This window comes from Xenopus tropicalis, chromosome 5, assembly GCF_000004195.4.
Source record: "Xenopus tropicalis strain Nigerian chromosome 5, UCB_Xtro_10.0, whole genome shotgun sequence".
NCBI lineage: Eukaryota > Metazoa > Chordata > Amphibia > Anura > Pipidae > Xenopus > Xenopus tropicalis.
The window spans coordinates 133,644,787-133,671,969 of NC_030681.2; the positions used below are offsets into that span (position 1 = coordinate 133,644,787).

The window sequence follows — 27,183 nt, forward strand, 5'->3', positions numbered from 1 at the left end:
GGCTTGTAAAAAAGAAACTGTTAAAGCAACGGTAGTCTATTTTAATGCCACATAAGTGTTGCTGAAGTCAAAATTAATATTTGTCAAAAGGGGAAAAACACAAAGCTCAGAAGGACCGTTAAACCCAAAGTAGTTCCTTTCATTTGATACATTCAGATCTGTAGCTATTGAACCTCCTCCGACTACAGTTTCTGCAACATTAAGGCAAATTAACCACTTCTTTTCTTCTTTCATAGGATCTCCAAACTCCCAGGCTAGTCATGACTGTTGCTAGATAATAAAAATCTAGCATCTGCATCTTTACTGAATTGCTCTCAAGTATTTGCCTGTTTAGCTTTAGAATATGAATAAAAATAATTGGAAAAAGAAAGGAGCATCTTGAACTACATATATACCAAATCTAACCTTTAGCCCAGGCTCCCCTTTTCACATTATTTAGCCACCCCTGGGGTCCCACAGTTGAGAACCTCTGAAATTTCTTAGGTTCTTAGGTTTCTTAGTTTTCGGCTGTGAAGAGAATCCATTCTGTCCCCTACTGGCACCGATAAATTTATGAAACGTCATTCCCTTAAGGTGGCCATACACGCACCGATATTATCGTACGAAACCTCGTTTCGTACGATAATCTGTGCGTGTATGGCATGTCGGCGAGTCGACCGATATCGCAGGAAGCTGCCGATATCGGACGACTCGCCGATCGGACAAGTTTGAAAATTTTGATCGGGCGCCATAGAAGGCGCCTGACCAAAATTCTCCCTTCAGAGCTGAATCGGCAGAAGGAGGTAGAAATCCTATTGTTTCTACCTCCTTACCTGCCGATTCAGCCCTGAATGGTGTGTGGCGGATCTTACGATGTTTCGTGCGACCGATGGTCGTACGAAACATCGTCGGATCGCCACGTGTATGGCCACCTTTAGTTCTAAAGAAAAAAACAAATGCCATTAAAGCACCAAGGTTATACAGTAAAGGTGGCCATACACGTGGCGATCCGACGATGTTTCGTACGACCATCGGTCGCACGAAACATCGTAAGATCCGCCACACACCATTCAGGGCTGAATCGGCAGGTAAGGAGGTAGAAACAATAGGATTTCTACCTCCTTCTGCCGATTCAGCTCTGAAGGGAGAATTTTGGTCAGGCGCCTTCTATGGCGCCCGATCAAAATTTTCAAACTTGTCCGATCGGCGAGTCGTCCGATATCGGCAGCTTCCTGCGATATCGGTCGACTCGCCGACATGCCATACACGCACCGATTATCGTACGAAACGAGGTTTCGTACGATAATATCGGTGCGTGTATGGCCACCTTTAGAGCCCAGTGACAAACACATTTATCTCTAATTTGCACCTTACTGATTAGTGAGAAAATATAGCAGGATGCCAGTAATCCTGATAAGCGTGAGAAAATACCTGACTGCTAGTAATCCCTCAAAATCAACACCCCAGCAGCCATTACTTATCCAGCAGTCTGAGCTATTCCACTAAATACTAACGGGATTTATCTGCTGCTTTAAGGTTAGAGGATTGTGTCTGTGTTGATAAATGGCCCCATACAAAACAGTGGTATGTTGAATAAACTCATTATATATACCAGTGCTGTCCAACTGGCGGCCCGCGGGCCGCATGCGGCCCGCGACCCCCCTCTGTGTGGCCCCCCACCTGTCTGGCTGCTTTGATGGCTTACTCTTGTGTAAGCTCTAAGTGGTATCAGTACTGTGATTAACTGCCCCCCTGCATGGTTCTCACCTCAGATTCAGGCTGTAATCCCCCTGTATTGTTTAAATATGTAATCCCCTGTGTTGTTCACACCTTTTAATCTCTGCATTGTTCACCCCCTGCAGTGTTCACACCTCAGGCTCAGGCTGTAATCACCTCCATTGTTCCCCTGTTCACACCTCAGGAGCAGTAGAAACCCACAAATAATCCCTGCACACTACAAAAAGAACATATACTGAGGTGGTACTTCAATTAAAAAGTTTTTTTAATATATAGTTATTGTGCAGACTGTAGGAGCAGTGCCAGCATTGTGTCACTGTAGGCTGCCTGTGTGTGCCATACACACAGGCATCATAGGGCAAGCAGAGTATGGCACACACAGGCAGGGTAGGGAAGGCAGAGTATGGCACACACAGGCAGGGTAGGGCAGGCAGAGTATGGCACACACAGGCAGAGTATGGCACACACAGGCAGAGTATGGCACACACAGGCAGAGTGTATGGCACACACAGGCAGAATGTATGGCACACACAGGCAGAGTGTATGGCACACACAGGCAGAGAGTATGGCACACACAGGCAGAGAGTATGGGACACACAGGCAGAGAGTATGGCACACACAGGCAGAGAGTATGGCACACACAGGCAGAGAGTATGGCACACACAGGCAGAGAGTATGGCACACACAGGCAGAGAGTATGGCACACACAGGCAGTGAGTATGGCACACACAGGCAGAGAGTATGGCACACACAGGCAGAGAGTATGGCACACACCAGTGAAAGTATGGCACAGGCAGGGTAGGGCAGGCAGAGTATGGCACGCAGAGTATGGCACACACAGGCAGGGTAGGGCACAAACCAGCCAAGAATGGCACACACAGTGAAAGTATGGCACACACAGGCAGGGTAGGGAAGGCAGAGTATGGCACATACAGGCAGGGTAGGGCAGGCAGAGTATGGCACACACAGGCAGGGTAGGGCAGGCAGAGTATGGCACACACAGGCAGGGTAGGGCAGGCAGAGTATGGCAGGTTTTTGCTGTACTACAACCATTAATATGGGTATGGTCATGTGATAACATGGGTGTGGTTTCAAGTGGGTGCGGTTTCAAAAAGGGGAGTGGTCAAAACTGGCTTCCATTATCGGCCCTCCACCACGTACGTCGGAAAAATTCCGGCCCTCGGTACAACAGAAGTTGGACAGCACTGATATATACCAACTGTATATCAAGCAATGGGATGCCACGTATTTTCGATGGATCCCAAAACTGTGTTAGTTGGACTTATGTTTAAACCCAGCTTCTGTTCTGGGTGTAAGGTTACGGTAATAACGCCATAACAGATACCGGATATCAGGACATTCTCTGCAATTTTATATATATATATTTATACACAAAAAAATATGAAACACCCAATTTCAACAGATAATCATTACATATTATTTTATGGATATTTCTATGTGGTCAGGAATGAGACTAATTGGTGGAATAGGCAAGTTGTAGGGCTTCCTATCTGGGAAGGATGAACAGAAGGCAATGTAAGACAATGTAAGACATAACAAAAGCCCCGTAACAGTTCCAGTGTTCCAGTTCCAGCATTCATATTCTTTGATAAGAGTTTATGTTTACATCATTAGTTAAATGCAACATAATTGGCTGGAAAAATGCCAGTGTTTCCTCTAAGCTTCCCCTCCCACCAATCATACTGCGAATCTGTTTTTGTTAGCACTGTGATTTTATCGCCAACATGGAACGGGAGGTCACCTGGGTGCTGGCCTTCGAATGAATAAAGAGCTGTTGCAACAACGCAGTCTCCCCGGGAACTCCCTACAAAAGAGAAATGATATCATCAATGTATATGTATATATAGGTAAAATATAGGTGAATTATATCTAAAAGTGATCACACTCACTAATCATGTATTTGCCAAAATTGGCATGCCAGACTGCCATACAATTACCCCTGTGCCAGTCTGATATCTATGTTCTCTTTATCTTCTTTTGCAACATACAGATTTTTAACAACTGAGTCTCTTTCATATATTCCACAAATGGGCAATAACACAGGAAAGCATAATAATTCATGAGACAAGGGATCACTTTCCTCTTTCTATCCACAACTAGACTTCTCATTTAACCTTATTTTTTTATTTTTCCTTAAGCTTTGTCTAATGGAAATATTAGAGGTATTTTTTTTTTTACATAAGGTCATTTAGTTGGGCTTATGCAAAAAAGGGTAAGTAAACAACTATATGAACTGCTAAAAATACATATATTTTTTTACACAGATATATAAGATTTCTCAGATGGAAAGGAAACCATAATACTTTGCTTCTGAATCGCAGGGTCCATTTCACCCCCATAGGCTAACAAAATAGTCCCTATGAGCCAGAGACCATCATGGTTTTCTTTCAGTCTGAGTATTCGCATGTGTCTATGTAAATAAATACATATTATACATATATGTGTATGGATTCCTGGCAGTTCAGATAGTGTCATGTACCTTTTTTTCCAAAAACCCAACTAAATGTCCTTATGTCAAAAATGGAGGGGATTTTCCTTTTAAGAGGTAAATTTAATACTGTATTTTTATCTTTTGCTCCCCACCCAACATGATAATTTGGCCTTGCCTAAGCTGCCATCATTTCAGGCTGGTTGGTCACCAACTCCCTTATTGACTTTGGCTTTAAAACTATTTCCCAAAAAGGTTGCAGGGTACATGGGCTACATGTGAGCATAATCACATGAACTGGACTGCAAATACTACTGTTCATAGCAGGGACAATTCCCTATGTTTAGATTGTACAAACATAAACTCTACAACCCTGCTAGAATACTGTGATTTCGAGGCCCAAGCGCTTATCTTGGTTAATGACCCTTTCTGCCTTTGCTTGCAACTTGTTTTTGAATTCTTACATCCATTGGTATCTTCAGCCTTTCTGTGTGTGACCAACACAAACCTTTGTAATATGTATAAGCCTTTTTCACAAAATAAACCACACAATGCATATATTAAAGCCACTTCTTTATCAAATAAACCACTTTATTTGTACTCCTTGTACCTATTTTTCATGTTGCCTTTCTTTCCCTACTTCCCCACCCCCATATCTCTCCCCCAAACACATATGCACTTACTAAAGAAATATTTACAGAAATTACAAAGATATGTGCAATTGCTTATCTCATCTTTCATCCACATGAGAAATAATATAACAATATATGACACCGTTAAGTAGCCTCTACATGTTCCTACTCTGTAGAGCTGAGTGCATCTGGCCAGCAGACTGTACTTGCACTGACACATAGGGGCACATTTACTAATCCACGAATCCGAATCACAAATGGGAAAAAATCGTATTGGAAACGAAAATTTCTGAAGATCGCAAATATCACGAAAATGCTTACGAAAAAATCGTATTAGTCACGATAATATCGTATTGGCGATCCGAAAGTCACAAAATTTTCGTACCGAACAATTGTAAACAGCGGTAAAACCTTTCCGATTTTTTCGTGCAAACGTCTGAAAAAGTCGTGCGCCGTACGAAAAAGTCGTGCGGACGCCCGAAAAAATCGGCGAAAATACACTCGGAGCATTCGCATGAACGCTCGAGCGTTCGTGCTTTTGTAAATGTGCCCCATAGTCTTATGGCACCAGGCAGAGTAGTTTAGCCGTTACCAGCAGCTGTGGATACTTGGGAACCAAGTTACTAACATTACGTTCATGTCCTGACACATTGTTCTTCTTGTCATTAACGGTGCCCTTTTATTTGCAATGTAAATTATATCCCATTAAAGCAGACAGAACTTTTAGTAAAAATGGCACACTTGGAACTGTGTCTACCTCACTGCTGGAGATGGGCACAAAGGAACAAGCAAAGAAGCTGTAATTGCAAGTTTCTAGTTATAATGTTTTTTGCACATTAGATGGAGAGAATCAATGGGTTGCCCCTAGTAAATTGTAAGGTAGGCTTAGGAAAAGGTCTTACAAGAAACACAAGGGGTCCTTTATGAAAGCTAGTGCAGTGTATGTATTTTCAATGCAATGTACCATGTTTTTATCCCTAATGCAGAGTATTTTTTTGTAATTGTGGCTACACGCTGAGTTGTGTCCACTGCAACTGTGCCCAATTAATCAAGAAGGATGCAGTTGTTCTTTGGATGCAAACTGGGTGCAAGTTGCATTGTGCATTTTGATAGTGGGGGTTATATCAGAACAGCATTTGTATCTGATTCAGTAGACGCCAGTCTGGTGTGCCTATTGATACAACCCACTGTGAGAACCTGGGAAGCCCAGGGTGGTGGTAGATCTAAGGCTCCCCAGCATCGATAGGTGTAGTTGTGCACCACTCATCAAAAAAGCAGGATGGATGCTATAATAACTATCATCAATTTGCACTCTCCATCTCTACTAGTGAACCACTGAAGCGGTGGAAGCAGGAGCAACTGCAGGGGTTAGGTGGCTATGGGGCTTCCTGGTGCACTGCACTCTGGGTCTTGTACCAGATACACTAACAAAGGTAGAACCAGAACCAAGAAGCAAAGTGCATTTTCAATGCACAAGAAAGAAGGTGAAAGTGCACAGTGTATGGGGCACTAAAGGATTCAATTTTATATCTACCCTTTTAGTTCTAGCACATGTATTTAGCAGATGACAAGCCCAGTCTCCTAATTCAGCAGTACAATCCCTTCATTTGCACTCACAGTATTGGCTTGCTGCTTCCCAGTGACATGCTTATTCTTTTTGACTCTTAACATTGCAAAAATGTGCACACAGTGTTACGCCAAAGATATCCGAATGCCTTGGAACCAAGAGTCCAGAACTGAATTTTAAATGTCTAGAGGGGAATACAGTTTTGTTTTGATATTTTTGATTTTAAAAGAGATCCTTCTAATGTAGGACAGTTGTAGACCTCATCTAAAACTACCTCTGTGCCTGACCTAGAGTGGGTTTGAATATCGTGCCATCCTGTCAGCACAACCCGATAGTATGTAGATAATCAATGCACACAGGTAAAACGTCCACAGATAGTGTTTACTGATCACCTTTTGGAAAACAAATACTTATTGGTTGCTATGGGTAACTACGTGCTACTGTCAATACCTTTCTCCTTAACCCATTTTAGCGACCCTGTAAATTATTTTCAAATGTTGGAGTCTGTGCATGATCCAACGTGTTAAGCACCAGGATTTATCTCCGGATTACAAAAGAAAGGAATTTCTGTGTATGCAGAGAAAATATAGAAATATGACTGCACTAAAAGAAAGTGCTAGAATAAGCAATGCATATATATTTACACATCTGCTTTATCTACAATGATGTAGAACGTTCCTAACATCAGAATCTGGTATTTGTTTACACATTTTTTAACCTTAGGGCTGGCTGATGTTAAATTTGGCAGAAATTATTTTTGGCCTAAATATTTTGTTTATATTTTATGTTCCTGATATGCAGTTGGGAGATGAAAATATTTGCAAGTATTCCATTAATCATGACATGATGCCTGTGATTGTTTGATCAGTGCCTTACTACTACGTGTGTTGGTTATGGCTCAGCAATGTGGAGCTGTTCTTGGAAGGAGAAGCTAAATATAGTGCAGCACTGTGTATTCTTCTGCTAGTGAAACAAAGAGAAGGAGCATGCAGTGCTCCGATACATACAAGGAAGGGCACGTTGGAGCGGTACTAATGGCCATGTCCATTAATGGGAAGCTAAACACAAAGAGGGGAATTTACTCATCTGCACTAATGTAGAAATAAAAAGGCAGAGTAGGGCAAACACACATTTAAACCAGAGGTACACAGCCTGAATAGGTCTGGAAAACAAATGCATGCCACCCTATATGTTTATCAAGTGCTCCCTTTATACCTTGTTTTGTATGTCCAATACTTATAAAGAAATTTACTGGCTTCCTGCCTTACAAAAGTATCTCTAGACCCTCAACCCAATTCTCTAAAATACTATAGGGCAGGGTCCCCAGCCTCTTTTACCCATGAGCCACAGTCTAATGTAAAAAGACTTGGGAGCAACACAAGCACCATAAAAGTTCATGCAGGTGCCAAATAAGGGCTGTGATTGGCTATTAGGGGCCTCTATGCACCCTATCAGCTTACAGGGGCTTTATTTGGTAGGAAATCTTGTTTTTATTCAACCAAAACTTGCCCCCAAGTCAGGAATTCAAACATAACTCCCTGGTTTGGGGGCACTGAGAGCAACATCCAAGGGGTTGGTGAGCAACATGTTTCTCACGCGCCACTGGTTGGGGATCACTGCTATAGGGTATTAAAAGGGTGGTTCACCTTTAATTGGTCTTAATTATTTTTTTTAGAGTTTTTTAATTATTTGCCTTCTTCTTCTGACTCTTTCAAATGGGGGCCTATTTAATAAAATTTGATATTGTGCTTCTGAGATTTTAGAAAATCACTCACTCAATGGGATGTGCACTTTCAACAATGAAGCTATTTTTTTTTCTGGTTTTTAAAAATATAGAAATTTGTAAGGAAACAATGTGCTTTTTGTTGGCTTTGAGCTTTCTTATTTTTTTGCAGTTTTTTTTTAGATAAAATTGTATTTTGCCGCAAAATAATCTGAATTGTGAAAAAAAAGAATTATAGTAAATGCCCCCTTAGGAGTCTTATGAGTAGTTTATATGCAGCTCTGTGGTCACTGCAAGGGCCCAGTATGGATAGGATCTCCATTATAGTCTATTGGGACATATGGAGTAAGGATTTTCTCACTGAAATTTTCCTAAGATCTTCCCCTGGTAATAGTAAGCAATGTGGGGCCAGACTCATTAAAGTATGAAATACGAGTACAATTTGCGAAAATTCACATTAAATATGTACATTTCTGATGTGCGTTAATTTTGCGAAAAGTCGTGTTGTGCTTGGATGAAAATATTGTGGTACGATCCGAAAGTTACGCAATTTTCGTGGCGCAAAAACCTTTCTGACTTTGATCCTACTGTGCAAGTTTTTGGAAGCCTCCCATAGGACTCAATGGCACTCTGCAGCTCCAACCTGGCCCAAGGAAAGTCTCCCATAGGACTCAATGGCACTCTGCAGCTCCAACCCGGCCCAAGGAAAGTCTCCCATAGGGCTCAATGGCACTCTGCAGCTCCAACCCGGCCCAAGGAAAGTCTTCCATAGGGCTCAATGGCACTCTGCAGCTCCAACCCGGCCCAAGGAAAGTCTCCCATAGGGCTCAATGGCACTCTGCAGCTCCAACCCGACCCAAGGAAAGCCTCCCATAGGGCTCAATGGCACTCTGCAGCTCCAACCCGGCCCAAGGAAAGTCTCCCATAGGGCTCAATGGCACTCTGCAGCTCCAACCCGGCCCAAGGAAAGTCTCCCATAGGGCTCAATGGCACTCTGCAGCTCCAACCCGGCCCAAGGAAAGTCTCCCATAGGGCTCAATGGCACTCTGCAGCTCCAACCCGGCCCAAGGAAAGTCTCCCATAGGGCTCAATGGCACTCTGCAGCTCCAACCTGGCCCAAGGAAAGTCTCCCATAGGGCTCAATGGCACTCTGCAGCTCCAACCCGGCCCAAGGAAAGTCTCCCATAGGGCTCAATGGCACTCTGCAGCTCCAACCCGGCCCAAGGAAAGTCTAACATAGGGCTTAATGGCACTCTGCAGCTCCAACCCGGCCCAAGGAAAGTCTAACATAGGGCTTAATGGCACTCTGCAGCTCCAACCCGGCCCAAGGAAAGTCTCCCATAGGGCTCAATGGCACTCTGCAGCTCCAACCCGGCCCAAGGAAAGTATCCCATAGGGCTCAATGGCACTCTGCAGCTCCAACCTGGCCCAAGGAAAGTCTCCCATAGGGCTCAATGGCACTCTGCAGCTCCAACCCGGCCCAAGGAAAGTCTCCCATAGGGCTCAATGGCACTCTGCAGCTCCAACCCGGCCCAAGGAAAGTCACCCATAGGGCTCAATGGCACTCTGCAGCTTCAACCTGGCCCAAGGAAAGTCTCCCATAGGGCTCAATGGCACTCTGCAGCTCCAACCTGGCCCAAGGAAAGTCTCCCATAGGGCTCAATGGCACTCTGCAGCTCCAACCCAGTTCAAGGAAAGTCTCCCGTAGGGCTCAATGGCACTCTGCAGCTCCAACCTGGCCCAAGGAAAGTCTCCCATAGGGCTCAATGGCACTCTGCAGCTCCAACCTGGCCCAAGGAAAGCCTTCCATAGGGCTCAATGGCACTCTGCAGCTTCAACCTGGCCCAAGGAAAGTCTCCCATAGGGCTCAATGGCACTCTGCAGCTCCAACCCGGCCCAAGGAAAGTATCCCATAGGGCTCAATGGCACTCTGCAGCTCCAACCTGGCCCAAGGAAAGTCTCCCATAGGGCTCAATGGCACTCTGCAGCTCCAACCCAGTTCAAGGAAAGTCTCCCGTAGGGCTCAATGGCACTCTGCAGCTCCAACCTGGCCCAAGGAAAGTCTCCCATAGGGCTCAATGGCACTCTGCAGCTCCAACCTGGCCCAAGGAAAGCCTTCCATAGGGCTCAATGGCACTCTGCAGCTCCAACCTGGCCCAAGGAAAGTCTCCCATAGGGCTCAATGGCACTCTGCAGCTCCAACCCAGCCCAAGGAAAGTCTCCCATAGGGCTCAATGGCACTCTGCAGCTCCAACCTGGCCCAAGGAAAGTCACAATACCGAAGCTTGAATGAATCGTTGCGACAAAATTTTGTTGCAAAGTATGAAAAAGTTAACAAAAGTATCGCAGAAAATACACAAAAGTTGTAAACTTTAGAAAAAAATACGAATTTTTTGTAAACGGACCTGTCGTACTTTGATAAATGTGCCCCATAATATAACAAACAATAACTTAAAAAAAACTGTCTACGTTGGAATGTCCTTGTTTGATTGTATTTATTTTCTAAATGTATATGTCAAACCTGACCTGTAGCCTTGGGTTTTTATATGGTCGCCAGATGCCTGGGTGACTTATATATCCGTATCGATCACTGTATGGGGGAATATGATCTCATATATTTATAGGTGTATTTGGTGCTCATTTCTCCCTTTTGTTATTAGGAAGCTTGTGATCTCGATGCCTTACCCTTATCAGGATCTGTGTGGAAATGTATCCTCGCCCTGATGAAAGTGATAACCCTTATCGGCTCACACCAGATGGTGCTAAAGTACCACAGAATCAGAATGCTAGGGTTCCCTAGAATGTGCTGTATGGATCTTGTCAGCACTCTCTCTGAATATTCTAGCCTTTCATTATTTTTTTAATCCCAAATATGAAAGATACAAAACAAAAAAAAAAAAGATATCTCTGGATTTTAATCAGCGTTACGTGTGCAGCCAATTATAGGAACTGAAAAGAATTCTTCTAAACACTCCCCAACACCCGGCATAACTAAAACAAACACTCATTTAATGGAAACTAAGCATCAAAATAGAGCAAAGTGAAACAGATGTGGATAATCTCTCCTAGTGTCACTCTACCGTGTATTACACAGCCGCTGACAAATAGAGGCATAATATAAAACCCATTTTGTTCAGCACTGTGTAATGTTACACAGCTAACTGGACTGATTTGGATACATTGCTTTCAATGCCCTCCACATCATTAAAAACAGATTAAATAAAAACAATGGCAGCAAGCAGGCAAGGCACCATTTGTAGGCAATGCTATTATGCATCACCCCACAATCTTGTGTATGTGCCTATAGGTGGGACCTGATGTACATGTCAATGCACTGGCTACACAATTAGATGGTGAGGAGGGACGGGGGGTATGAAAGTAATTGTCTGTCCTGTCTTAATATAAGGGCATTGCGGGCAACTAATCTCCCCGAAATGCAATCCCACCGGCAAGAAAGTAAATCGCCGGTGGGATCGCATACGCGGCGCCGAAATTGTCAAAGTTGCCTTGAGAGGAAACTTCGCCGATTTCGGCGCTGCGTATGCCATCCCTCCAGTGATTTACATTCTCGCCGGTGGGTTCGCATTTCGGGGAGATTAGTCGCCCGCGACAAGGGAGATTTGTCGCGGCAACTAATCTCCCCGTCTGTCACGGCCCTAAGGCATAGAGGTGGGGAAGGCAATAGATGACTGACAAGGAATTTGGTTGTCATGTTTAATTTCTAAACAACTTTTATTCTACAGTTTTAATGTCTCTGTGACAGGTCCCCTTTAAGGCTGTGTAGCCATGTCAATGTGAGGAACCATTAAATGCAGGTGAGAGCCAACATGCATCATTGCTCCTGAGTTTGCCAGTTCAGTATGGTGTGGTGGGGACAGGCCACAAAAAGAAGAATGGCCCTATTAAACTCTTGCATCCCCTTGTGGTGGATCATGTTAAGAAGCCACCGCAGGTAAGCACTCGTGTCTAAGGGCATTTACTGATCCCTAATAACTCAGCCCCATAATACTGAATGTGATCTGTTATAAAGATAGAACATTTTCACTGTAGATTTTAAATGATCAGACTAAAGAAAATATATTATTTAGCATGTATGGTTTCCAGAGACTCCTGTAACTAAAATAATTGCATGAACTCACACTCTCCCATCTTGTCACTGCTAAAGCTGTACTTTGTTGATGGCAGAAACACTTCTATTTTCAGAGTTTCTTCTTTTTAAATTCCTTAAATATTGTAACCAGGACTAAGAGAAGTTTATGCTAAAGTATTTAGCATTCATAGAAGAAAAAAAGACGTGCCCTGATGTCTGCTCTATTCTTGCCTACATTCCATTCTAGTTCTGAGAAGATAAAACAGAAAGAGATAACAATGAACTACAGTATCGGGTATGGAACCCTCTGTTACAGATGTTTATATTGTGTGGAATATTCTTGAAACTGTACGGTTGAGTCATTTCATTGCAATCAGAATCCGTTCTTCGAGCCTTCAGTGTACAACAATAGAGGTAGTAGCAGTCTTTTAGTTCCCAATGCTAAGAGTCATTATTCCTTCAGCTGAATGTGTATATTTAACATGTCCCATTGTAGTCTGCTACTTTATATTCTACTTGATGATAGCTTCATATGTACTCAAGTAAGAATTAGCAACTCAGACATTTTCTCCTAATACAAAGCACAAATTTACTATTGGACAATAATAAAAATAATAAAACGAACTGTGACTACTAAGTTTACTTCTGAGCTATAGAGTAATGTGTTCAAATACGTATAGTACTGTATATTATCTCATTCTTAATTTCTTATTGCTTCCTGTAGTTACTTTGTGGTTGTATACTAACCATACAAATAAACTGGAAACATGCCCTATGCCAGGGGTCCCCAAACTTTTGTACCCATGAGCCACATTCAACTGTAAAAAAAGTTGGGGAGAAACACAAGCATAAAAAAGTTCATGGGGGTATCAAATAAGGGCTCTGATAGGCTATTTGGTAACCCCTAGGTGGACTGGCAGCCTACAGGAGGCTCTGTTTGGCAGCACACCTAGGGGCTGATTTACTTACCCACGAACGGGTCGAATGGAGTCCGATTGCGTTTTTTTCGTAATGATCGGTATTTTGCGATTTTTTCGTATGTTTTGCGATTTTTTCGGATTCTTTACGAATTTTTCGTTACCAATACGATTTTTGCGTAAAAACGCGAGTTTTCCTATCCATTACGAAAGTTGCGTAAAAAGTTGCGCATTTTTCGCGTAAGTTTTAACGCTACGAAAAATGCGCAACTTTTTACGCAACTTTCGTAATGGATACGAAAAACTCGCGTTTTTACGCAAAAATCGTATTGGTAACGAAAAATTCGTACAGAATCCGAAAAAATCGCAAAACATACGAAAAAATCGCAAAATGTTCGTTTTCAAGTCGGAACTTTTCCAATTCGGGTCAGATTCGTGGGTTAGTAAATCAGCCCCCTAGTTTTTATGCAAAAAAAAATTTGACTCCAAGCCAAGAATTAAAAAAAAGCACCTACTTTGAGGCCACTGGGAGCAATAGCCAAGGGGTTGGGGGGCAACATGTCGCTAGCGAGCCACTGGTGGGGGATCCCTGGTTTATGGCATACCCTTATCTGATGTCATTAACAGCATATACAGGCATATCCTATGGCTGCTTACAGGAAGAACAAAGCGAGCATACAATTTTGTTGTACTGACATTGTACTGACTGGTATTTCCCTGGAGATTCCCAAACTGTGCATTGTTCTAACACCTAGGGTTTCAGAGCCAATATTAGGTCCTAATACTGTTTAAGTTGGGTATCCTCCAACAGACAATTGTAATTAAGAGGGGATTCATTTTAGGAAAAAACTTAGATCCTAAAATGGAATGTCCTTGTTTAAGTCCACCAAAGTTTTCATTAATATGTATGTTTTGAAGGCAACCTTGTGTACTGAGTTAAACTTCAAGAGTAATGTTGTGTAAATACGCCACTGTATTTTCCCTATACAGCTGTATTGAGTAGTAAAACAGCAAAATTAACACCATAAAGAAATGATGTATGTGGGATATCACGGAGGGCACAATGCACATAATAAGATGTTAAAGTGTCTGGTGCATCCTTATAATGATAACTTGCTGGCCTGGACCAGGCAATATTAATTTTAGTGAAAAAAATCCTTAGCCAATAATGTCATACTCAATTTTCAGTAAATTGTTGATGTTAGAATTTTAATTTTTATCAAACGTTTGTCAAATTTGATATTTAGCTGAGGTTTCTTTAAATACAGCGTTACTTAAACTTTTCTCAATGGAATATTCAGTAAATGTTAAGAAACCCTGTATTAAAAGGCTGGGCTCTAGTGTTTCCGGTGAAATAATTTTTTTCATAATTTGGATAAGCAGTCTACTAAACAAAACTTGCAGATTAACCCAGTAGGATCATTTTGCTACTGATATGGATTTATGCAGCTGAGATAGGACCAAGTAATGATAATAGGGGTTATTAACAACAGCAAGTGACTGTGCAATTTTGAGCCTAATCATCCACAAAATGCAGAATTTTCTCTTCGGAATTCTAGCGTTGTTGCTGTCGCCAGGGGGCATTGCTGCTGATGCCAAATGCTCTTCAAGTCTGGTTGACACCATTTCTGGTGTTTGGAGTGCAAGTGATGCTTGCCCCCTATTCTGTAGAGGCAAGTGCAACGCACCCATTGACGCAGGGGCTGAGGGAACCTTAGAAATTCTACCTGGTCCGGAGGTGGCAGTAGCTCCCGGGTTCCCCTGCGGCTATACGTGCAACTGCACTCGATTTAGAATGGGAGGCTGAAAGGACTGAGCGCCAATGAGGGGCAACCATACAGAGGTGCAAGTAACACATTTTAATGCAAGCACCTTAAATGAACGGGGGACTTGCATGACTGCAACTGCACTTGCGGTTGTAAATGAGCCCTACTGTTTTATTATTACAAAGAAAAAAATGATGACAAAATTTAATTATAAAAAATCTTACACCCAGTTCTTTAGGGGAACTGTCCTTCATGGGAGTCAATACTCAACGTCTGCCCTAAAACGCTTTTTTTTTTTTTAGTTTTTATGATATTGGCAGATTGTTACCAGATACGGGCTTATTTGTTTTACTGACACCAGGCCAATTTTTTTTTTTTTACATTTGTCATCTAGTCTGTGACCTGATTCTGGGTTACAGTCTCTATATCTTGCCTGTCCTGAGAAGGCATCACTGTAGAGCAAAGTTGTTTCAATTTAGCACTTGGTATCCCATGACTAACCCTAAGCCTTTGTGGGAGATTAGTGAATTAGAGAAGGTCATGCCAGGGAACAAGCTACATAGGAAATCTACAGCTGAACTAACACTGGCTTCCCTTTATGTCTGATAAGGAGAATTTGTTGCACCACCACCCCCACCCCAAACTGGCTAAATCATTATTCTGCAGTTATGTTGAATTCACCAGTGAACATTTTCTCAGAAATTGCTGCATTAAACGTCATTAACTGATAACAATCCCAAAATGAATCCAAAATGCTTTTAAGCATAGTGCCATTGCAGGGGTTTCCCCCAGAAAGTGACGGATAATCCAGATTAGCTCTTTAGAGTGGTATTCCCATTCAGCAACAGGAAACAGGCTGCCACTCTGACATATAAATATAAGTATTAATGCAGCTCAAGGCTAGATTACATTTCTGAAAAAAATGTGAGAGGCCCTGTGGAAAATAAGAAAGGGATTTGTTTATATAAACATGAAACTCTGTGCCAAACAATATATATAGCTCTATTTATCTCAAAATGACCTACAATTGCACTAAAATAGCATATGTCTAGGGTTCCAGGAAAATCTGGGTTATGCAAGTCTGGATGTTCCTTTGCTCAGCTTTATTTGGTATATGGATGTACAGCTATAACATGGTTTTGAAAAGGAAATGTAAAAGATAATAAGTAAAATTGATTCTATAAAATACTGAGCTGTAGAGGTATGGGATCCATTATCCAGGAAGCTCCAAATTACAGAAAGCCCACCTGCCATAGAGTCAATTTTAATCATTCAAAACAGTACCTTGTACTATCAGCTATGATATAATGAATCCTTATTGGAGGCTAAACAATCCTTTAGGGTATAATAAATGTTTTAATTATTTTTTAAGGTATGGAGATCCAAATTACTGTAAAAAAAAATTAAGACCCTTTATCTGGAAAACCCAAACATTCTGGCTAACAGGTCCCATACCTGTACTACTGCTACTTTTTCAAAATTCTTTCCCAGGGGGATATCATGGATGACGTGCATATGTACATGATGGGGATGTACAAAATTTTTTTTGCTGGGAGGGTTTGCCCTTTCTAGCAAGGTAGAAATTTGCTCCTTATCCCCTAGGTGCACTGTGACAATATCTAACCAGTTCTAAGTGTGGATGAGATCTTAGTATGTGTTTATGCCCTTATCACCAAGGGGACTACTTTAAAGAAGGTTTGACAGGATTTCAAAGTGAAAAGGTGTATAGGCCACACCATTTTCCTACTGCTCCTCCCTACTGAGGTCACAGCCACATAGGTAAGGCCATAATTTTTATCTGAAAAATCATCATCATAATCTCAATCAAGCCACCTAATTATTAGGTATCATGCAGTAATACTTCCTTAATTGGCCAGTTCACCTTGGAATAATATGGAGTGATATATAGGTATTCCAGAATAATTTGATTACACATGCTTCTATATTATTCCCAAATATATTTGCCGTTTGTCGAGGGCACCCACTCCGTTTAGAAGAAGGGAGGTTCCATTTAAATATTCGGAAAGGATTTTTTACAGTGAGAGCTGTGAAGTTGTGGAATTCCCTCCCCGAATCAGTCGTACTGGCTGATACATTATATAACTTTAAGAAGGGGCTGGATGGATTCTTAGCAAGTGAGGGAATACAGGGGTATGGGAGATAGCTCTCAGTACAAGTGAGGGAATACAGGGTTATGGGAGATAGCTCTTAGTACAAGTTGATCCAGGGACTGGTCCGATTGCCATCTTGGAGTCAGGAAGGAATTTTTTCCCCTCTGCGGCAAATTAGAGAGGCTTCAGATGGGGTTTTTTGCCTTCCTCTGGATCAACTTGTAGTTAGGCAGGTTAGGTATAGGCATTATGGTTGAACTTGATGGACGTATGTCTTTTTTCAACCCAACTTACTATGTTACTATGTTTATTCTGAAACTCTCACTTTCAACATCATGTTAAAATGTAATTTAATTAAAAGTAATCCTACTCTTGTTTTCTTTAAGTACTTTAACTGACATGGAGTAAGATAAGGCTAGTAATGTAGTACAGGTATGGGACTCTTGTCCAGAATGCTCGGGACCTGGGGTTTTCTGGATAATGGATCTTTTTGTAATTTAGATCTCTATACCTAAAGTCTAATAAATAATTATTTAAACATTAAACCCAATAGGATTGTTTTGCCTCCAATAAGGGGTAATTATATCTTAGTTGGGATCAAGTACAGGTACTGTTTTATTATTACAGAGAAAAGGGAATCATTTAACCATTAAATAAACCCAATAGGGCTGTTCTGCCCCCAATAAGGGGTAATTATATCTTAGTTGGGATCAAGTACAGGTACTGTTTTATTATTACAGAGAAAAGGGAATCATTTAACCATTAAATAAACCCAATAGGGCTGTTCTGCCCCCAATAAGGGGTAATTATATCTTAGTTGGGATCAAGTACAGGTACTGTTTTATTATTACAGAGAAAAGGGAATCATTTAACCATTAAATAAACCCAATAGGACTGTTCTGCCCCCAATAAGGGGTAATTATATCTTAGTTGGGATCAAGTACAGGTACTGTTTTATTATTACAGAGAAAAAGGAAATCATTTTTAAAAATGAGAATTATTTGCTTATAATGGAGTCTATTGGAGATGGGCTTCCTGTAATTCGGAACTTTCTGGATAATGGGTTTCTGGATAACGGATCCTGTACCTGTACCTTAATGAGTATTCAAGTAGTGTCCTGAATTTGTCAGAACTTGATCTTTTTCCTTAAGTTAAGGTGGGAATACATGTAATGATCTTCTTTTGGTGACCCAATATTTTTCACTGCTATGCCAACATTGGTCGTCTACACACTAATATTACAGTTTAAAAAAAATACAATTGTTGGTTCAAGAATAAAATATAAAATGGTAGAGGGAATTATTTGCTATGTAAACAGTGAAATAAAAAATACAACATAAAAATAATGACAGTATCCCTTTAAATTAGACGACATGCATCTCTGAGCAATGATTCAGTCTAAAAGGTGATAGGATCATCCAATCTATTCTAAGAGATGGCACCGTCTTAAAGCATCTCGTTATAGTTATCCCTGATCCCTAGAGGCAGTAAGCGATGGTACAAACATTTCAGCATGAATGGGATAATCTCTGGGAAGGAATCCCCAGTAAGCAGCAGACTGTTCGCTCTGTGGATTTCCTGTTAGCGGTAGGAGATGTAGGAGCCATCAGAAACATAGTGGGGACCACCAGATGGATTAACATACTTAAAGTTAAAAATAATATGTCAAAGCTTAAACCTAGAAAGATGGAAAAACATCAGTACGTGATTAAATGAAAATAAGTACTTTATGGAATTCCATTTTTGATGTCTACGGAGTTTGACACTGCAGAGCTTATGATACATATGCTACATTACCTCCTGCCTAGGATCTTTTTCAAAGGAAATTCAGTCTAGGAATCAGGTTGTTTCCACGTCACTTTGAAAGTTCTCTACCTCTATATATTTCTAAATGTAATACTGGACTAATGAGCAGAGATCACAGCAAGAAGTGCAAAGACAAGCGCAAGTTTGCCTAGAAAGCACATGCACCTAGGTTTTCTTACAGCCATTGCCTAATACATCCATTGTTGCCACCGAAAGGCCAAATTGTCCAGTAGTAGAGGAAGATGTCGTGTTTGGGTTTGTATAGGGGCCTCTCTACAGCAGGGGTCCCCAACCTTCCTTACTTATGAGCCACAGTCAAATGTAAAAATACTAGGGGAGCAACACAAGCATCATAACCGTTCATGGATTATAGATTCAAGGTGCCAAAATGGGCTAAGATTGGCTATTAAGCAGCCTCTATGCACACTATCAGCTTACAGGGGGCTTTATTTGGTAGGAAATCTTGTTTTTTGTCAACCTAACCTTGCCCCCAAGTCAGGAATTCAAAATAACTACCTAGTTTGGGGGCACTGAGAGCAACATGTTGCTCAGAAAGCCATTGGTTGAGGATCACTGCACTACACACTTATAGGATGAATGGCAAGACATTTATAAAGATAGATGTAACACATTTTCAACACAACATCACTTAATGGCACCCTGAATATATATATATATATATATATATATATATATATATATATACATACAGGCATAGGATCCATTATCCAGAAAGCTCCAAATTATGGAAAGGCCATCTCCCATAAACTCTATTTTAATCTAATAAATTAAATTTGTACCTTGTACTTGATCCCAACTAAGATATAATTAATCCTAATAGGCAAAACAAGCCTACTGAAAAAAAACCCTTATCTGGAAAACCCCTGGTCCTGAGCATTCCAGTTAAGAGGTCCCATACTGGTACAACATATTTACAATTATGTTTGTAAACAACGAGCAAGATTCCATTATATAACATTATATTCCATTACAGATGTGCGAAAAGGGATGCTGTGGATGAAGAAAATGAACAACTGCAAGTTCTTCCTCTATAACCAAATGTCGGAAAAATTAGGTTTTTCATGGAGGATTAAAAAAAAAACAAAAAATGTTACAGGTAGTAATGGGGAGAACAAACAACTAGAAACATTACGCGGTGTATGTTCACACTTACTGTCAGGAACACTATGGCTTGGAAGATCTGGGTAAACTTTGTGCACGGGTCTCGTAACTGAAAAAGAAAGATATGATTAAATTGACAATTCTTGTGTATTTTAGAGAATTACAGCCATAAAGTCCAATATCTATGGCTTATAGATGGAATATTTAAAAGAGAAGGGTAGCCTGCTGACAACTGCAGCCCCTCCACAGGCCTCCCCTCCAGAATCCCGAACTGCACCACTGGGGACTCACAAATGAGCAGCTATAGCTTTTCCTGGCTCGAAAGCAGTGCAGCTGGGTTGGCAGGCACATCCCGTGCAGGTTCATGTCCTTTTCACTGCAATCTTTGCCACAGGACCCTGCACAGTTGAAGTCAATCAGAACCTGCCTTCAAGTGCACATGATCTTTGTCAGTGATCACATGGAAAAGTGTGCAACAATCTGATTGGCTGCTGTAGGTTACCACAATCGGTAAGCGCTAGAGCAATAAAACCAGCAGTATTTATATGAACACCCACCAGTTCAATGATTTTCTTTACTCCATGATTTAGAGGTTAGTGACAGTGCCTGGGAGAAGTAGACTTTTACAGCTAAAGTTATACAGTGGGATTGTGGGAGCCCAACAAGGTTTAATTAAAGTATACTTTCAGTATAACGTAAATGCAATAAACACCCAAAAATGAGGGTTTAATCAATACAAATTTCTTAGCCCTATGCTTTACGAATACTTTATTCTGAGCCACTAAACCACCTGTAAACCCAGGTTGTAAATGTAACTATATACATCTGATCACATGACGAGCAGTAAACAGTTAGGACCACTAATGAAGTGTAACTAGGCATGGGTATGGGGGCTTAATAATTTTATGATCAATTTTTATTGTTTTTCTATATATTTTGTCATGTGTATTGCATAATATTACTGCATCTTAAAACATCTCACTTACACTCATCGTTTCCACTTGAAGCTGGAAAGGAGCGAGGCCGGGATGCCTTTCTTGCCTATAATAAAAACCAATAAATATTATGTATAAGGTACATTCAACCTGTGCCTATTAAGCTGTTGTTTAGCTGGTTAAATTGGTCATTTTATATTATTTGCAGTTTAATTATTTTGCTTTTTGTTCAGCAGGTCTCCAGTCCAGAATTTCAGCAGCTATCTGGTTACTAGGGTCCAATTTAACCTAGCAACCAGGCAGGTTTGAAATAGAGACAGTAATATAAATACAGGAGGGCCTAAATAGAATGACAAGTAATAAAAAGCAACAATATCAATGAAATTGTAGCCTCACAGAGGAATCATTTTTTGGCTGTCGGGGTCAGTGACCCCCAGTTAAAAACTGGAAAGAAGTAGAAGAGGACGGCAAATAATTCAAAAACTATTAAAAAAAAATGAAGACCAATTGAAAAGTTAAGAATAGGCCATTCTATAACATACAAAAGGGTAACATAAAGGTGAACCAACCCTTTAACTGCCACAAAAGAAACATTCTACACTCTACACTGTTGGTTCTGACGTTTGTACCAATGTAGAAGGTCAAAAGCGGGAAAAAGAAAAGAGACATTCTACACTCTACACTGTTGGTTCTGACGTTTGTACCAATGTAGCAGGTCAAAAGCAGGAAAGGAAAGAGACATTCTACACTCTACACTGTTGGTTCTGACGTTTGTACCAATGTAGCAGGTCAAAAGCAGGAAAGGAAAGAGACATTCTACACTCTACACTGTTGGTTCTGATGTTTGTACCAATGTAGCAGGTCAAAAGCAGGAAAGGAAAGAGACATTCTACACTCTACACTGTTGGTTCTGACGTTTGTACCAATGTAGCAGGTAAAAAACGAAAAAGAAAAGAGACATTCTACACTCTACACTGTTGGTTCTGATGTTTGTACCAATGTAGCAGGTCAAAAGCAGGAAAGGAAAGAGACTTTCTACACTCTACACTGTTGGTTCTGACGTTTGTACCAATGTAGCAGGTCAAAAGCAGGAAAGGAAAGAGACTTTCTACACTCTACACTGTTGGTTCTGACGTTTGTACCAATGTAGCAGGTCAGTTCACCTTAGCTGGCTTCATTGTTTCAGGAATCAGAATAGGAGTGCAGAAAATATAAACAGCCAGGCAGATATTGCTTATAACAGCAACAACTATAGTATGATTTGTTGCCATTTTACAATAATCAAAAAAAGAAAAAAGAGACTCTTTGTGGTAATGGGATACCGTTTATTGCTTACTGTGCATCTCTTTATCAGGTATTTTCACATTGGTACAATCTAAAGGACACACCAAACCTACCTTTCGTTGTTCTCTGGCCATTTTTCTCATGTTAACACTCTGCTCCTCAATTTCATATTTTTCTGTAAAGGAGTCTAGAATTTCATAAAGTTCTTCCGCCAGGGCAGGGCGAGGTATTTCACCAAACAATATTTCATATGCACGAATATCCTCCTGACCATAAAACCTATGCAGAAAAGAAAGCATTCGTTTCAGACAATAAAAGAGCAGAGAAATATGAGTTGGTGTGATAACTATGAAATATCATAATTAAGTGGGTGGTATTTCCAGATAGTAAAGGCCGCATATCCAATGTCGTACTGGGGTGTCAGGGGCCCCCACCCCAGTCTCAAACTCCTGCTCCCCCCTAACCACGTACTGCACCCCACTCTGCAGTCTGGGTCGGAGGGCTGGTGAACCAAATTCCCGCCATGGGAGCAGCAAGAGCGGGTTGGGCTGGCGGGGACCATAGGGCCCACCGGGTTATTTCCTGGTGTCCCACCGGCAAGTCCAACCCTGCTGCAGTGGAGGGTGTTGCAGACTTTTCTCCATTTTTACAGCTTTATTATATCAGTTTTCACTCTGGTGGATATAGGTCTCATGTTGATATACTGTGCTAGCTGAAGGGATTCATTTCTGTACTTGTATCTGCGAGGTTTTGAAAAGCCCAACATACTGTTCTTCGACTTTGGCTTATTCTTTCGCTTCTTCTTATTATTATTCTTAGCGCCCCCCATTTTCTAAACGCTACTCCTCCTACAGTTTTAGGGGTACAACACCCAAACTCCCCACACTTCTTCGCCCTATAGCGGAGCAGGTTGCTTGTGCTTTTCTAACACATTTCTTTCATTGTTTTCAGTGGGGAAATTTTAACTGCTGCCATTCTCACATGTTTAATGACAGGGTCCCCAAATTTCGCGCAGTTTGTCACTAGGTGACTATGTTCCAAGTTTAGAAAAGTGGGCAGGGCCAACAACAGCCAATCAGATTTCACCTATAGACTTGTTATGTTTAAATATAAACTGCTGCCATTCCTTAAATATTAATACTAAGGTCCCCAAACTTTGCAGAGCTAGTCCCCAGGTAACTGCGGTTCAGTGGTAGAAAAAGTGGGTGGAGCCACCAACAGCCAATCAGATATTAACTATTGATTTTCAATGGGGAAATTCAACGTGCTGCCATTCCCACAGTATTAACACCAGGGTCACTAGGGGGCTGCATTTGTAGGTTTTAAAAAGTCTGTGGAGCCACCAACAGCCAATCAGACTTCACCTATTGAATTTTTTTTTGTTGGTTTAAATTTAAATTGCTGCCTTTCTCACATTATTTATGTCAGGGTGCCCAAACTTTGCACAGTCAGTCACTGACTGACTACATATTCAGGGTTAGACAAGTGGCCACCAACAGTCAATCCATTTCCACCCATTAAATTTCATTGGTTTATATTTAATTATTTCAGTATTAATTCCAGGCTTATTAAACTTTTCAGGGTTAGTCACTGGGCATTTGCTGTTCAAAGTTAGAAAAATGTAGGTGGAGCCACCAACAGCCAATCACATTTCACCTATTTACTTTCAATGGTGAAGTGTAAAATACTGTCAGTCTCACAATTTTTATGCCTGAGTCCCCAAACTTTGCAAAAATGGTCACTGGGCAACTGCAGTTCCAGGTTAGAAAAAGTGGGCGGAGCCACCGACCACCAATCAGATGTCACTCGTTGACTTTCAGTGGGGAAATTTAAGTTGCTGCCATTCAGACACTATTAAAACCAGGGCCCCCAAACTTTGCACAGTGGTTTTTACTTTATAACTGTGGTTGAAGGTTAGAAAAAGTGGGCGGAGCCAACAACAGATCAGATTTCACGTTTTTCATCCCAACATGAAGTTTGTTCTCAAACATCCCTTTCTAGTTATGTGTGTTATCTCTATTACAGCTTTTTGGGGGATGAGTAAAGCAAAGTGCAATTTTAAGTGCAATTTTTTCCCACAATGCAAGCATCGTTGCCACTGCAAGTTGGCGTTACAACTGATGCAATTGCACCCAATTGAGCAAAATTAATGCAGCTGCACGACCATTTTGCTGCAATCTGAACACACATGGATGTCTAACTTTTTAGACACTGCACCTATTAGCGCAGGACACAAAGGGAACCCTGGAGCTACCGCTTGGTCAGAAATTGGCAGTAGTTCCAGGGTACCCCTGTGTCAATAGGGTAAGCAATGCCTAAATCGGAACAGAAGGCAGGAAGGACTAAGCTGTGTCGAGTGCAACTATACTGAAGTGGGAAGAGTGCATTTTGAGGTAAGTACCTTCAATGAAATTGGTGTTATGCACAACTCATTGCAGGAAAATGTTCAAGCTGTCTACTGTGTATGTATTTTGTACCCTATTAAGGAATCAAACTATAATAAAACCATCACTCCACAAATTTTTACTAATCAATAATCACTGCTGCAGACTGTTGCACTTAAGAGCAACATCTGTGGGTGCTACCAATAGACATTCTGCAGGTAGATCCCCTCTTCTGCGGAGTCAGAAATCCAGAAAATATTAGGGTTTATGTAAATGTCTTTGCCTTAAGGCACTAAGTTTGCCCAGGAGCAGTAACCCATGGCAATAAGATGTTTACTTTTAAACTGATGACCAGTAAATTCTACCTGCTGATTGGTTGCTATGGTTACTGCTCTTTATTTTAGGCTGCCGGACAAAATTAGGCTTATGGTGGGGACATCAGTCAACCACCCCCTAGCTTTGGAGCTCTATGAAACTCATGAAACACACACCTAGAATGCATTACTTTACTCTGAATATAAAACAGTCTACAAGTGTGAACCTACTTTCTGTTGGTATCTTTTCTTTCTATCAAACCAGAACCTTCAAGAGAAATTCCAGCAAAGAGTCCACGAGACTTGCAGTAGGTGTACACAGCAGCTGAACTTCGTATGGCCACATCTCCTTCCAAATTCCTATGAAAAAATAATACTCATCATGAAACAAGACCCTACAGTTGGTATAGTGAAGGAAAACTGAAATCAAAAATGATAAAGTAATTCCAATATCTTATCCATTTTCAAATGAAACTTAGCAATTTTGAGTAGTTTTCAGTTTTCATTTTTGCCCATCTACCTGGTGCAAATGATATTTTCATCCATTTTCCTAAGGGGGACCTTTTAGTATGCAGGACCTGGTTATCAATAGAAACATGTTTTCTACAGCGCAGAAGGGTCAATTTTTAGCAACTTTTCAACTGGTCCTCATTTTTTATTGTTTCTGAATTATTTGCCTTCCTCCTCAGTATCTTCAGCTTTCAAATGGCTTTCAATTTGGCTTTGCATATCGAAGAGTTGCTTATTTATTATGTGGTAAACTCGTTCAAATACCTTGAATTTTCGAATTTACAAAATTGAATATCTCAAATTGAAAATATGGCTTGACTTTGCCTAGGACAACTCCCATTGTCTCCCATAGAAACCAGCAAGCTTTTAGATGCCAAAGTTTTACATTAGAGTTTTTGGTTTTTTAGCGCGTAATAAATACCAAGTTTTTTGAACCATCATTTGAATTTTTTTATCACAAAGAAACTCGAAACGTGGAAAAAAAACCTTGAATGTTGATAAAACATTACTTATATTTTCAGTGGAATCACCAATTTATGCAATATTTGTCTATGTTCATATTCCTGCCACTCTTTAAAACCACTGCCTGGTTGCTAGGTTAAATTGGACCCTAGCAACCAGATCACAGCCAAAATCCTAAACTGAAGAGCTGCTAAACAAAAAACTAAGTAATTCAAAAACTGCATGAAGACCAAATGGAAACTCTCTCAGAATAGCACTCTCTATATCAGTGTTTTTCAACCTTTTTTGGGCCAAGGCACACTTGTTTCATGAAAAAAATCACGAGGCACACCACCATTAGAAAATGTTAAAAAATTTAACTCTGTGCCCAGCAGCAGTGCCCCCCTAGTACATTGGTGCCAAGAGCAGTGCCCCCCTAGTACATTGGTGCCCAGCAGCAGTGCCCCCCTAGTACATTGGTGCCCAGCAGCAGTGCCCCCCTAGTACATTGGTGCCAAGAGCCAGCCCCCCTAGTACATTGGTGCCCAGCAGCAGTGCCCCCATAAGTCAGTGTGCCACGTGGCCCCCCTAATACATTGGTGCCCAGCAGCATTTTACTTCTGCTCTTGGGCGGCTTCTCCGGTGGCTTCAGCAGCATCTTCGTATCCCTCAGGCGCGCCGCCTCTTCACTTCTGCCTACACGCGACCGCACACAGGCCCTTTTATAACGTTGCGCCCCGTGCGTACTGACGTCACCCGTACACACGGGGCGCAACCAATGACAGGGCCCAGATTTTATTAAAGGGGGCCCGAGCTACTAAGAAAAACTGTAGCATCGCCGGGCCTCCTTTGAAAGTAAAAATTGCGGCCCTGCCTACGGCACACCAGTCAGCACTAGTGTGCCGCGGAACAGTGGTTGAAAAACGCTGCTCTATATCATACTAAAAATATATTTTGAGGTGAACAACCCCTTTAAAGAAAATGTGGATATCTTATTAGTACTGTGAATGAAAAATAGCCTTCTATAAGAAATTGTGCATTGTGGAAGCATAATAATGTAGATATTACCATAGATAATTGTTGGTGGTCAAAAAAAGCACATTGCAAAGCTCCACTCAGGAAAGATCTCATTAGAAAACAATGCCATGAGAATTGTTGCATGAAGCAAATAGTTGGCAATTTGTAGGTATTTTATCATTTATTATAGTGTATTTTTAAACATTCAATTTAGCGCTAAATCAAGACAGGCAATCAATGTATTTTATTGCACTTTTTATTGATTAATTGTTCACCTTACCTTCCTAATGGCCCGACAGCCACAGTGAAATTGCCTCCAAGCGTCAGATTGCCACCTTTTGCAAAAGCTTTAACAGCCCGTTCATGGTTTAGGATAATGACTAAATCAGACACCTGTTA

General features: G+C 41.2%; 1 protein-coding gene across 2 annotated transcripts in view; it reads right to left on the reverse strand.

The window, feature by feature from the left end:
* Positions 1 to 3,067: 3,067 nt before the first annotated feature.
* Positions 3,068 to 27,183, reverse strand: part of sh3yl1 (SH3 and SYLF domain containing 1) — a 51,910-nt gene continuing 27,794 nt past the window's right edge. Inside the window, exons 5-10 of one of the 2 annotated variants that reach the window (XM_012962690.3) lie at positions 27,065 to 27,177; positions 25,048 to 25,176; positions 22,232 to 22,397; positions 20,886 to 20,940; positions 19,952 to 20,008; positions 3,068 to 3,541 (exon numbers count right to left, since the gene is read on the reverse strand). In XM_012962690.3, the coding sequence (XP_012818144.1) occupies positions 3,348 to 3,541; positions 19,952 to 20,008; positions 20,886 to 20,940; positions 22,232 to 22,397; positions 25,048 to 25,176; positions 27,065 to 27,177 (714 nt within the window). In that variant the 3' untranslated portion in view covers positions 3,068 to 3,347. Of the gene's footprint in view, positions 3,542 to 19,951; positions 20,009 to 20,885; positions 20,941 to 22,145; positions 22,398 to 25,047; positions 25,177 to 27,064; positions 27,178 to 27,183 lie in introns of those variants that run through there. The other variant, NM_001113912.1, reaches the window with a different exon arrangement.